Here is a 14,965-nt window from a genome sequence, read left to right as displayed (position 1 = left end):
TAGCATAATTGCTGAAATGTGATTATATTCTATGCATTCAAGTGCATCTTTATCTTTTAACTTAAGGGTTTTGTGCAGATATATGAGTAAGAATTTCATTGTGGTATAGCAAAGGGAATGGACTTCTCTTGGGAAGGGAATAATGTAACAGTTAAAAAGTAAATAGCCATTAATATTTGTTAATGTTATTCAAGGATAAGGTGGTCAATAATAACACATTATATCAAGCACCAAGTTGGCAAACAATCTCGAGTGGAAGTCCTTTACTTAGAAGTGGACAATGGGCCGGGCTCAGTGGCTCAGCCTGTATCCCAGCACTTTGGAAGGCCACGGTGAGTGGATTGCCTGAGGCCATGGGTTCAAGACCCATCCAGGCAACTTGGCGAGACTTCATCTCTACAATAAAACAAAAATTGGCTGGGCATGGTAGTGCATGCCTATAGTTCTGGCTACTTGGAAGGGTGGGGCGGAAGGATCGCCGGAGCCCAGCAGGTTGAGGCTGCAGTGGCTGGGAGCATGTCACTGCACTCCAGTCTGGGCAACGGAGTGAGACTCCAACTCAAAAAAATAAAAATAAAAAAGAAGTGGACAATGACCCTCTTGATCACCAATACAAAAGGAAGTCTTGTGCCTGTAAAACCCAGACATGGTGAATTTTGGAAGGGATTTTGATACTTAATATTTCTATTCAATATCCATAAAACAATGAACAGGATTTCCTCAACAGAATTTTAACACCAGAACTGCTAATGCTGCCACTAATATAATAACTTCTGTTCAAACTAAGCCTGTAATTATACAGTTGGATGATGAAAATTACCTCCAAGTCTTGTTCCTTCTCTAGCTCAACACAAAACAAAAGGCAAATGAAATAAAGTTGAACTAGAAAAATCTATGTCCTTTCTGCAACAATTATTTAATTCATTTGAGCAGATCCATATCCAGCTTGACATGACAAAGCTAAAGGTCTGCTTACTTATTTGTGCTTGAAATAGCTCTTAATTTGGGCGTCATAATATGAAAGTATTCAGCAGTAACAAAACCTAAAAATTGGGTTTTTCTCATTCTCTTGAAAAGGCATTGAATGTAAAAGTGATACTTTTTGTCAAAATATTAAAATAAATTAGTATAAAGACATTGTAAATGTACCAGGAGGGATTCTGTTTTCTCTAAAAGAGTTTTCAGAGAAAATTTCACACTGAGAAAGTCAGATATTAGCTTGTGTCGCCTTTCTTTTTATCCCCACATCTTGGACATATTGCAGACACCATTTACTATCTGGAGTGTTGTTGAGAATAATAACCGGCCAAAGATAGACACTTGGTGACAAGAAATATGATAAAACAATATATGCATGAAAGAACCACAGGAAAAGTCAGAAAGAGCTCTGATATAGTTAGAGGCAGCTTAAATGTCACATGTAAAAAACATGAGCACAATTTCATGAAGAAATTTGAAACTACTATTTTAGAACATCTGATTTATGATGTTGACGAAAAAAATAGCTTACTTCTTTTTCTAGTATTTTGTTATAGAAAAGCAGTGAGATTCTCTGAATATCTTCAGACTTGAGCCATTGCCTAGAAATAAAAAGAACAGACACATCATAAAACCGAACCTCCAACCACACATCTGGAACTGTTTTGTGTTTTTTAATGACTTACATTCTTCTTCCTATATTGCAAATCATTCCAAACGGGATTATTTTTTTTTAAAAAGTATATAATGCAATTAACTGGATAACGAATCAAGAGATTGTTAACAGGATCTGCAAATATACTATTCCTATTTATACACTGCCCTCCGTGGAATATTCTGTATTATAAACCAACTGTCATATCAAAAAACACTCGAGTTATCCAAATTAAATAAGTGGGATATAAGTCATCATTAAAGTACATCCTAAACTGATTCTCTAATGTCTTCCTGGCACCACACGGTAGTTTCATTTTCTGAAGGATCAGAGTCCTAAGCACCATTTTTCTTAGCGTCTGGCAAACAACACATCTCTGAGCACACAAACCATTAGAGTGCCTTCAAGATCTGGGTGAGAAGATTTTGCTTCTTTCACACTTACTAAAAATACTTTCATTGTCACTCTTTTCATTTCTAGAAAGTAAAAATTCTGTCTGAATACAGTGTTCAAAAACTGGTAAAAAAAAAAAAAAACTACTATAATAAGCCATCAGTCACGTGTTTAAATAAATATGTATCTCTCAGGTGCTGAAACATCGTAAAAATTCTATGGATGCATGCATTGTTCTACATTAATCAGCTTTAAGAAACATGTTTTAAGAAGGCAGTTATAAATAGAGCAAGATCGTAAGAAGAAAACCTTTTTTTTCCCTCCAGGTTATGTAACCACAAGCTAAACAGCAACACCATGCATACGACCAAGCAGGCCACGCCCATAATGCCTGACATAATCACACATCAGGCAATAAAATAAACACATATTTTATGAAATAAAGTTAAGGGAAACAGAAAGGAATCTTATATTCATGAGTATAGAAATGTAAAATTTAAAAATCCAAATCTAGGCTTTAAAATGTATCTAGAAATACCAACAAAATATATTACTGATTAGTATGGGCCATTAGTCATTGAGAAATTATATTTCCACTTTCCTAATTTTTGTTAAGTACTTTTAGAATTAAAAATATAATGATCCTAAATATATATGCATCTTCATAGGTACACATGTACATATAAGTGTATAGATATCTATATTAACATCTGTATCTATACCTATGTTTACATGCATATAAATAGAAAAAGAGAGAGATCCTTTTAAATATGATGTTATAGATAAAATTAGCCTTTATGTAAATTTCCAAAAGAATCCTACATATTCAAACAATGATCAATTGATATGAATTTCTTAATAATTTCTTAACATAATCTTTTTCCAAATCATTGGCCAAATTTTTATGGATTTTGACTCCCTGAAATATATTTGGGAGATACAAGATGAAGGCCTTTGAGTATCCAGGGAAAAACGTACAGTGAAATTGTCCCACTTTCTCAGTCTCCCTGATTTCAGATTAGAGTCTCCAAAAGTAGACAGATATTTAACGTTATGGGTAATGACAAGTTAACCCAAGAGTTAACTTGTCATTACCTATAACGTTAAATACACATATCAGGACTAGCTTGACAATTCCAGACTACAGTGTCCACAGTGCACTTTCAACTGAGGCAGGGAAGTCAGTAATGTATTCTAGAATGATTGCCATTAAAAGTGAGATTGGTAAAAATACTTTTCTACTCACACTTTTAAGCTTTAGGTAATAGGAAAATAAACTTTTTGGTATTTTTTACTATGGAGTCAATGGCAGAACTACCTTATGGCTGTGTTTCATGAGACTAGTTGGAGAAATCAAAGGTTGGTTAACATTAAAAAGGTCAGAAAATCCAATTTAAGATACATTTTAACCATACTCACTTTTAGAATGGTGCAGCTATCACACTACGAATAACGTATGTAGGTAACCTAGTAAAAAAATACTCTTTATTGAGGAAAAAAATCTCATTTAAAAAGACTTCTGGAAAATATAAGCTTGGAAATAAAATAAGAGTGAAATTTATGAAGTGGAAATAAAACCCGCTCTTCATTTACTATCAAGGTTTCCATATTCCCAGTGACCTGTTGCAGGTAGACAGGAAGACAGGAAGTTTCTCTAAAGCTTCACATGTTGAACCCTTAACCCCTAGTGTGGTTATATTTGGAGATGGAGCCTCCAAGAACATAATTAAGTTAAATGAGGTCATAAGGATAGGGTTCTGATCTGATAGGATTAGTGCCCTTCGATTACTTACCACATGAGGCACCAGAGAGTCCTCCCCACACCTTTGGCCTTGTTTGTTGTTGTGTTGGCTTTTTGTGTATCCTCACAGAACCTAACACTAGATTGATGCTTGAGAAATGACAGTGTCCCCACCAACTGATGCCCATGCCTCTCTTCCCACAGTTTGTTGGGTTTGACCCAAGGCTTCTCTCTGAAGCAATAACCGATGGACCAGATTCTTGTTAAATTGTCCTCAGAATCTGGGAGAGTATATTCTTCCCATAGACTTAATCATTTCCATGAATTCTCTGAGGTGGTCACGGTTCCCACTACTGACTGACTTGTAAAAAATGAAAAGACATATTACTGTGAATTGGAAATTTGGAATGACAAAGATTTGGATATGCTTAAAAGGTCAAATATTATTTGGGGGAACTGGAGCTACAAAGAAAGAGAAGAGGAGAAGAGAAGAAAAGAGAGAGAGCAGAAGAGAGAAGAAAAGAAAGGAGGGGAGGGGGAGGGGAGGGGAGGAGGAGAAGAGAAGAAGGTACATGTATGTGCTTTATTTATGGTCTCCTGACATTTTTCCTGACCCAAGTGATCTATGGCATGAAGAAAGTCAACCCCATCCTGTGCTATCACAATAAATGCGTTCCTATTAATTTATACTAATTTGGTTTTTTTTATTTTTGCTAGGCCAAGACCAAATCAAGGAAATTCTAAACAAGGTGCTGATAGGATGGGAGGGGAATAGTTACATATGCATCCTCACCCAGATTTATTCTGGAATATAAGAATGCAAGTTCTTACCACAAAGGGGCCACTAAGATAGAGACAAGACTGCTTGCCTATTGCTATGCACTGAATATCTGTGTCCTCTAAAAATTCACATATTGAAGCCCTAAACCCTAGTGTGGCTATATTTGGAGATGCAGCCTCCAAGAATGCCATTAAGTTAAATGAGGTCATAAGGGTAAGGCTCTGATCTGTTTGGATTAGTGTCCTTAGATCACTTGCCAGAGGAGGCACCAGAGTCTTCCCCACACCCTTGGCCTTGGGGCTGCACCAAGGAAAGGCCTTGTGTGTTGATGTGACATCAGTCATCTTTTGACAAATGCTTGTTAAATGAATCAGTGAAAGAGTAAATGAAAATCTGCACAGAAATCACTGTTTTGTGTCAATAGCAGAAAACAACTGAATAGTACATCAAACCTGGAGCCCCAGATGAATCCTCAAGTGGAAATTCAAAGACCAGAACTTCATATCAAAGAACAAGAGGAGTTAATGAGTAGGACATAACAAAATGTAATTGAAGCTAATTAAAAATATATGCAAAAGAGCTTCCATTTGAAAAAGTTTCCTTTTAGTTTTTGAGGACAGCATGGCATTTTTCTCTATTTGATTCTAAAACGTGTTGGGAAAATTACAACATAAGCAGTTACACCAACGCTAGACCTTGCTTTAGAATAAAATTACATTAAAACACAAAGGTGTTAACTAAACATGTGTTTGAATACTAAATGACACAAAGCAAACAAATAGTTCAATAGCAATCTTAAAAAAATAAAGCAAACCCAATGATTACACTTTCTAATCAATTCTTTGGTTAGACTGTTCTAAAAGTTGGACACAAAAGTAGTTTAAGAAGGTTGGTGTCCTGTGTGAACAGCACGCAGAGGCTGACTTTAATGATTAGTTTTTTTTTTTTAATATTAGCATTACTATTATTATTTGCTAAACTTTGTCAAGAAATAAGATTTCTTCCTTCTTCTGATCTTGTGTTTTACTCTGGTGGGTCACAGAATACTAGCTGGTGTTTATTCTGGTCGAATAAATATATCCTTTCACCTATATTTTATGAAATCAGATGCTTTCTTAGATTTACCAAGCTGCTGGGCAATACCACGTAATTATTTGTTTCTCAGTCTGTGATGTGTTGAGGTTTCAATGAGGGCAGAGGTGACGCTGGTTTTCACATCAATCCTGGGGCTGGGCAAATCACAGCACTTGTCCAGGCACTGTAGTGGACCCTCAGCAGCCTGAGACACATACAAGGCTTTGTCTATCTGGAGCACATGAAGGGGTTCTAGACAGGTGATAATTCAAAGTCCCAGCATATCCGAGTTGCAACTCTTGCCTGACCAAGGTGCTTTATTGGATAGATACATATGCCCTCTCTCACACATACACCCACCACATACACACAAACATCCCATATACACACTCGGGGGTTCTTTCATAAGCCCTGTAAATATTCTAAAATAAATACCTACATGGAACAATCTAAAAGAGGCATGCATTTTCCAAAGCTGTGTACTAACTGAGGTCCTGTCACTTAATTTTAGAGGCAAGGAGTTAAAGGTGAAAGTCATTTTCACTTCTCAAGCGTCAGCTCTCATGATAAAAACTAAATAGGTTTCCATAGGGTTGAAAACTTTTCTGTGAAGGCTTTTTCATTTGGACCTCCTGATGCTTTCTCTACAATTTAATTCAGTGAACATGGATTGAGTGTCTGACATGTACCAGGCACCATAGTGAGCCTTCCGCCTTCTGCTCCCCATGAGTTTAGCTGTGACACATGTACCCAAGGAGAATGCTAAGGCCGATGAATGCAATCATTCTGCCCAGGGTGAGAAAGCTGTCACCTTCTTTAAATTACACACCTCCCTGCCTCAACATCTCTGGACCATTTAAAATCGTAACAACAATTCTTGACTTCACAGGCTGAATGAGATTTTGTCTTCGAAAGAATCAGTCTTCCTTCATTGCTCACGATGAATTCAGATTCGAATTCCCTTCCAGGATTCAGAACACAGGTATCTCAATGATCTCTAATTTTGAAGAATAAGTGCATTTTGGATGAAGAGTGTCGCATAATAACGTTTGAAGACTGTTCCATATAGAATCCTTATTAACCTTTTACAAATATGACTTGCTGAACATGTCATGCCAGAATATTTTTTTATTTATAATTACATCTCAAACTATTTATCAGTAATTGACTTGGGGAATATTTTCTAGGCAGAAATTGAAAGGAATTTTTGAAAGATGAGCGAAAAACTATTAACAAAAGCTATTATGACAGACAATCGAAGTGAAATGAATGAATTGTCTCAGAAAACTTGGCTTTGTCATGATAAGTACTGCAGAACCTGTGGTAAAATACTTTTGGAAAATATGACATTATTTTTGAATAACGGGATTTGAAATAAGAGATGAGTGGTAATTTAAGATGAAAAGTGCTTACTTTTGTGCATTGATTCCATCAATTGCTTGAATCATCCTTTCATTCAATTCTTCTTCAAATCTTTTCTTTTGTGATTTGGTTCTATATGAAAAAGAAAATATTATGGGTAAGAATTTTATTAATAAAGCAAATACTGAGTCTATTTTTATTGATACATAATATTTTACATATTTATAAGGTACATGTGATATTTGCTGCAGGCACAGAATGTGTAATGATCAAGTCAAATTGGTCAATACCTTGAGTGTTAGGAACATTTCAAGTTCTCTCTTCCAGCTACTTTGAAATATACAATACATTGTTGCTAACGATAGTCATTCTACTCTTCTATCAAACATTGGAATGTATTCCTTGAATCTTACTGTATGTTTGCACCCATTAGCCAACCTCTCTTCACTCCCCTCTCCTTCCACCCACATGCCCTTCCCAGTCTCTGTTATCTATCCTATTATGTCTGTCTATCTATCTGTCTGTCTGTCTATCTATCTATCTATCCATCCTCTCTATCTACTCTCTACCTCCAGGAGATCAACATTTTCATGTCTCAAGAGTCAGCTCTCATGACACCTTCTGGTGTCTGTAAGTCTATTTTTCTACAATGCACAAACCTCTGTTTAATTTTATTAATCGGGTAAGAAAAGAAAAAATAACAATAGTCCATGAGCGACCTTTACTCTATTAACATATGCTACTCTGTGGATTAGATGTTGCCTTACCATTCACTCAAAGTAAAACTTGCCAGTCATTTACTAGGCCACACGAGAAGAAATGTACTTGGTGTCTGAGATAAAAGAAATTTCTCCCCCAAGAGAGGCATTAGCCCTTGACTCAGTGCCTTCACAAACTTTATTTTATGACGTTTTCAATGTGTTTTCCAGAACACATTGGTTCTGGAAACTCCCCTGCAAAAATTTGGTTTGGTTGACAAAATAGTCCTTCCGTTTTTGTATTTTACTCAGTCAGTTTTCAAGAATTTGCAGAACTACAATCTTATTTTAGGTATATTGAAGCTTAATTGTGTACATTTAAATGTTCTTCAGTTTTTGAAAGCACTATTCACAGAGCACCCCACTTTTATTTGCAGATCATCTCACTTGGTCTCAGAAGCAAATAATCTTTCATCATAATATAAGATGCTTATTAAATAAACAGTGGCAAATAATAACAGCTCCTCAAGGTTCATTTGACAGTTTCCATGAGAGTGATGGAAAGGAGAAAATCAAAATAGCACCTATTCTTAAGAGACAAATTTGTACTGCAAAAATCAAAAGTCTAGCCTCGTCTTCACCTGCTGGCCTGAACAAGCCTGTGCCTGTATCTGGGTTTGGGCATGGACTCTGTGTGTTCTTGTTGGTTAATTACTAATTGAATATACCTTCTCATCTGGAACAAAAATCATACTCTTCTAAGTTCAAAATTGCCACTACATAGAGATAAAGATACTATTAAATATGCAATGTCACATTTATTTGTAATTAGATCTCACAGAATTATCATTAAAGAGATTGATGGGTTTTCCAATTCCATCAACCTATGTTTGTGAATTTGTGCCTTCAGGTCCTGCCTTCTTCAAACAGGCAGAGAACAATTTTGGTTCAAAAAAGAGAATGATATTATGTGATCCACCCACAGATATCAAGTCAACTGAATTAAGAAGTTTTAGCATACCAAATTCCAAGCTGTTTGAAGAAGACAAATTAATTTTTATCCATTTTTTTAAAAACAAGGAACTTTACCCATGATCTAGTATAACTCACATATTCTCATTTATAAGCAAAGAACTACAAGTCATGTGAGGTATGACCATAGGTCCTGCATTTAATTTTTTTCAGCTGTGCGTCTACACTTGAATTTCTTGACTTCATTTAGGTGGCTTGTGTGTGTGCATGCATGTGTGTGCACACGCAAAATCTAAGAAACAATGGATGCACCTTCAGGCTCAAGAGAAATATAATTCTTCCGGGGCTAACAACGGTATTGCTAAATCTGCTGTAGGATTAACTCAATGCCTACAGAGAGCTCAGTTCTGCAAATATGATGCACGAAGTAAGCAGTAAATGCTATTGGGCATTATTTGAATTCACTAATTACCTGGACAACAATTCTTGACCCATAGTTTTCTTGTCTCTGTAGTTTTGTGACCTCTGCTATGGAGATAATATGGCATCCTGGGGGCTGATAATCTCCCCACCAGGAGTTCTTGCTTTGCCACCAGGTCTCTGTCCCCCTTACCTATAGCATTACTGATCCTCCCATCCTTGACCCTGGGGCCTACCACTTCCTTCTCATTGCTCTGGGACCCCAATATTGCTTTGAATTTGTCTTCATTCTCTGTCTCAAGCTTCTTCCCCAGACCTGTTTCAGCACCTTGCTTGGGCTATTATATCTAAGCAGGCACAGGAAAGGTCATGTGACATGAGCTCCTGGGCAGCTAAAATGTGTCTGACTCCAAAGCAGAGTTCTCTCCTCAACAACTACATAAAAAGGGGAATAAATTTGGAAGAGGCCCTTAGTAAAGCTAATGCCACAGAAGAGGGTTTAGGAATCCTGGCTTTGGGGTCAGAGAGCCTGGGAACAAATCATGGCTTTATTTCCACCAGTTCTGTGTCTCTGGGCATTTCCCTAATGTCTTGGGCCTCAGTTCCTTCCCTTCTAAATTGATGATGTCAGTAGATTTTTCCTCACAGCAATGTTGTAGGGATGAAACTGGATTTCCTAGAGCCTAGTGCAGAGAAAAATGACAGTTTATTGTCATTATCTTTCAGACAGCACTCATCTCACTGCCCCACATAATACTGGAGCTCCATGACACACGTCTCATTGTAATTTCAATAAACAGAATCTTTTTAAAAGCTTCATTCTATTGTCATCAGCATAGCAACTAATATGTACAAAATGAGCAAATATATACCTTGCATTTTGCAAGCCTGATTTCACTACACAAATGTTACCCCAGAAAGAAGACTCTAAAATGTAGTGCCCTTGGATATCTTCTCCCAAAACACACAACTAGTCAGTGGTAAAGGCTGAACTTCCACCCAGCTGTAGCTGATTCCAAAGGGAAAGTTCTTTTTTTTATTTTATTTATTTTATTATTTATTTTTTTATTTATTTGAGTTGGAGTCTCACTCTGTCGCCCAGACTGGAGTGTAATGGCCACTCCTGGCCACCACAGCCTCGACCTGCTGGGCTCCGGCGATCCTTCCGCCTCAGCCTTCCGAGTAGCCAGAATTACAGGCATGCGCTACCATGCCCGGCTGATTTTTTTTGATTTGTTGTAGATATGAGGTCTCCCTGCCCAGGCGGGTCTCGAACCCTCGGACTCAGGCAATCCACTTACCTCAGCCTCCCAAAGGCGCGGGATTACAGGCTGAGCCAGAGCCCGGCTGGGAAAGTTCTTAACTATAGGATTAGGCTGCCCTTTGCCTGGGCTGAGATCTCTTCAATTAAACCTCAGCACGATGCCTTCCCATTGCCTCCTAGAAGAGTCTGATTTCTGCAGACATTGAATGCCTACTACTATAATCATTAGTCAGTCCTTGCTTTCTAGTTCCTTAACTAGTAAAAGTAAAAGATCCTCTTTGTCTACTGAAAGGATCATGGCCCCAGGTGACTAGCATTGCAGATCATCTCTGTTGAGGACCATTGCAAAGAAAAGGAAGGAGGAAATCATCAGTAAAAAAGAAAAATAGAATGGATGACTGAAAAAAGGTGATTTGTGCAATGAGGTCTTGAGAGAGAGAGAAGGAAGGAGAAGGAAGAAAGAATGAGAAATTGCATAGAAGGGAAGAAAGATAACAGAAGAGATGCCAAATATAAAGTGAAAAGAAGTCCATAAAATTTCTGTGGTCAGTTGCTCCTTGGTGTGCCAGTGTCTCATTGGCATTAAGCATCATGGTTTCTCAAGGTACTTTATAGGGTCTATAATATTCCTAAAATTAGGTTAAGTTCTCTTTACTATGGCATATGCCACTTAAAAAAACAATTATTCAAAAGCCCAAGAGCCAGACTATTCTTATAAAATAAGGACTAAAAGTGTTATATCTAGTGTGAAAATTCCAAATTTTGCATCAAGTGTAAATTAGAGCTCATTACAGCAAAGTTATATAGAAAGACTTTGGAATAATATGCACCATTACCATGTTTCAGCAGGTAATAACCTGTGTTCATTTTTTTACTTGGATACAATGCATTAGCTACAAGAAGATATGTTGAATTTTATATTTTCCCTCAGTTTTTGTAAAACTATCAGTACCTCCAATGAACTGACCTCCCTGTGGGGAAAGAAGGAATGCCTTAACTTTTGGGCCTATGTCTTACATTAATTATCCCAATGTCGTAATATTGGTTTGGTTTACTTCAAACAGAAATTAAAGCAAAACTCTGAGCCCAAAAAGTAGAGGAAAATAAGGAAAAGGGGTTAGTGCACGGATTTGATAATAGTTGGCAGCACAGGCACGTGGAAGCATATGCAAGAAGCTTATTGCTTTTTTGAGCAGAAGAGGTAGCCTTGCTTTTATCTTTAGGATTCAACACAAAAAGTAATTTTAAGCAACACACTCATTTTAAGACAATACAGTTTTTTATTGCACATTAATGCTAACATGAGTCACTTAGAAAAAAATGATTTAATGTTCTAAAATGACAACCAGATGGTGTTTCCCTTTTCTTTCTCTTAATTCTAATAATAAGGCCCTAATAATTCTATTTTTAGAAGCTGAAAACAACTTAATAGGGCTTTTTACAAGGAGCTGCTCTTTTAAAATAAGTAGCCTTTGAAATTACTATAATTGATGATAATTACTTTCAGAAGTGAATAAAAAGCAACAAGTCTTCAAAAATTAGATAGTCAAAGATATACCATACCTTAAGGTGCGATTTTGAAAATTATGCTGACCCATTGGTACATCCTATATTAAGGAAAAAAAATGTTGTTAGTTGTCAAAAAACATGTTTCAAGAGAAAGGTTGCAATGATAATGATGTGTAACATTTTTTCATTTATCATGAAAAGCACGATTCAGGTAACAAATAATTACTTGTGTGGATAAAAAGAGCTTAATTGTAAATATGAATGAAGATTAGAAACTCAGCTTCTATTTAGAATACTGGTGTCATCTATAAACTCTGCATGTGGGAAGTATCAGGATTGTTGTCTGGATTTCTAAAATTTACATCCTGACATTTTTGGATTTGATTTCCACAGTGGCCAGCAGAACACTGATATTAAGAGTTATTGTCAGTCACTTATAATTACATGAACATGGACTTCAGTGTCAGACAAACATTAAAAAGTGCCTTAAAACACGGATATAGCCACAAAATCTATAGTCAATCCTACTACAGAATTGGGCCATTGAGAAACGACACCATCACTTAAGTATGTGAAATCATGAACTACTGAACAAAAAGAAGAAATCACTGGTGAGGATTTACTGGTGGAGAACCCACTGCCAGCTGATAATAATAATAGACTTTTAAAAACTCCACTTTTATACATTTATGGTGGGAATAAAAATAGAAGTTGGAACAAAACAACTCCAAAAAAAAAAGAAAAACCTTTTGTTTGCTGCTTTGCTCTCCAAGGTTAGATTATGAAGTGTATTTTAGCCTAGGGAAAGATAAGATTTTTTTTTAAGTACTTGAACTCCAAGTTTTATTATATATGTGAAGTGATGCATTATTTAACAGCTCTATCAACGCTGAATAAAAAGTCAATAGAGGTCTGCATAGGGTATTAGATAAAAGAAGTCGCTTTTGGCTATGTCAATTGTTCAGCCCTGGACTACATTGATCAAAGTTCCAATGGGATCTTTCTGAAAGTGAGTAACAGACAAAGGTGGTTTGGGGCTTAATGTGCTAAGTAAAGCCCAAAGGTGCTTTGTGCTCTATGTGCTAACCCAAAGGAACTTTGGGTTTAATACGTTGAAGGTGGTTTGGGCTTAATGTGCTAAACAAAGCCTTGGGACTTTCTTAAGACATTCTATATTGCTGCTAAAACAATACAGTCCTAGCTTTGAACCTGTGACAGGTGAGACCAGATGGTTAAGAAAATATAGTTTGTTTAAGAGATTCTTTGATTTTTATAGACAACTTCCTGAAGCTTAGAACATTTCCAACTCTATCTTGAATAAGTATCATCACCAACACATAGTAAGAAGTTAAAGTCAGGCTGAAGCCAGTTCTGAGTCCCTTGCTCAAGACATAAAGGAGATTGTCACTCTTAAGTCTTAAGTCAATAAAGACGGATAAGAAATAAACGACAACACACCTGGAAAAGTAAGACTTTTTCCCCACAAGTGTACATGAGAAACAGCATAGAAAATTAAAATGTTTATATATAATTCTTATTTCATAAAAACTAGCCAACCGACCAATTGCTGGTATATAATAAATCTTAATGAGAGATGTAATTATCAGCCAGAACACTAACAATAAATGCAGTAAGAAGCAAAATAATTCAAATTGTTATTTTTCCTTAGTAGTGATAAAAGAATAGACTTTTTTTTCTTTTTTCTTTTTTTTTTGAATTGGAGTCTCACTCTGTCACCCAGGCTGGAGTGCAGTGGCATGCTCATAGCCACCCCAGCGTCAATCTACTAGGCTCAGGTGATCCTTCTGCCTCAGCCTTCCAAGTAGCAGGAACTACAGGCATGTGCAACCATGCCTGGATAATGTTTTTGATTTATTGTAGAAATGAGGTCGCACCAAGTTGCCCAGGCTGTTCTCAAACTCATGGGCTCAGGCAACCCTCTTACCTTGGCCTCCCAAAGTACTGGGATTACAGCTTGAACCTTAAAGATGCGGGATATCCCTCAGGATTAGATACGTAAGTGGTTATTGTACAGGTGAAGTTTGGGCCTCCCATTGGTCCTCACTTCACCTGGTTTGGGATCAGGTACCATATCGACATTATGTACCATCCCTCCCTCCCCTGGAATTGTCCCTCTACCACCAATCCCTTTCATGGAGTATAAATAAGCACAGACTTTCAGTGGTGGTTGGATACTAGGGTACTAGGGTGCTATGGCTCTAACACATCTCAACCTGGAAGGCTTTAGCTGCCCCAGACCTGCCTCCTTGGATTTCTCCCCTCCTGATGACTTCATCCAGTTTCATGACTTCATATATCATTTACAACCTGATGAATGACATTTATGTCTCCAGCATGGACTCTCCCCTAAGTTCTAGACTTTCATATCCAACCGCCTACTCCCTAGCTGCACTTAGATATCTACAAGCTGTGTCAATCTGAAGATGTCCAACGGAAGGTCTTAATTTTTCCACCTTAAATAACCTGACTTCCTCTTTCTTTTTGTCATCTCAACTAATGGCACCATCATTCTTCCAGTAATGGGGCCTGGAAAGTTTGGATTCATGTCTGTCCTCCCTTTCATGCATATCCATTGCCAAATCTTATTTGTTCTCCTTTGATATTAGCCCCTAAATTTGCTTCTCACTGCTTTCACTACTAAAATCTTAGCATAAGAGGGCATCATTTTTACTTGGGGAGTCTGCATTTTTGCTCCACTATTCCAAAGTATAAATTATACCATGCCCCTCCCTTGCTTAAGATTCTCCATGACTTTTGACGACACTTAGAATTAATTATAAACTTTTTACCTTAGTTTGTCTCACCCCTAACTTCCTCTCTTTGTTCATCTTTGATGCTCTGACCACACCCTCTCTGCCCCCAAAGGACACCACATTTATTTTCAGCTTAGGGCCAATACATTGGTTTTTCTGCCACCTTCTGTCCCAAACTGCTCCAAGTAGCCACTTCATTTACTCCTGCTAACATCACTTAGTTTTATCTTCCTCATGGCCCTCACCAGGACCTGACATCATCTTGTTAGTTTATTTACTTTCCTGTTTATGATGTCTCTCTTGCTATTAGAATGCAAACTCTAGGACTTATCTTGGAGATCTTC

The 14,965-nt window shown here is 37.1% G+C and overlaps 1 protein-coding gene across 1 annotated transcript in view; it reads right to left on the bottom strand.

The window, feature by feature from the left end:
- The window catches only part of ADCY2 (adenylate cyclase 2), a 314,510-nt gene that overhangs the window by 99,050 nt on the left and 200,495 nt on the right, over positions 1-14,965 (bottom strand). Inside the window, exons 9-11 of the mRNA XM_008051507.1 lie at positions 11,902-11,945; positions 7,036-7,116; positions 1,511-1,580 (exon numbers count right to left, since the gene is read on the bottom strand). Of these exons, the coding sequence (XP_008049698.1) occupies positions 1,511-1,580; positions 7,036-7,116; positions 11,902-11,945 (195 nt within the window). The remainder of the gene's footprint in view (positions 1-1,510; positions 1,581-7,035; positions 7,117-11,901; positions 11,946-14,965) is intronic.

This window comes from Carlito syrichta, unplaced genomic scaffold (genome assembly GCF_000164805.1).
Source record: "Carlito syrichta isolate Samal-C Ts95f unplaced genomic scaffold, Tarsius_syrichta-2.0.1 Scaffold180901, whole genome shotgun sequence".
NCBI lineage: Eukaryota > Metazoa > Chordata > Mammalia > Primates > Tarsiidae > Carlito > Carlito syrichta.
This window is presented reverse-complemented; position numbering and strand designations above follow the sequence as displayed.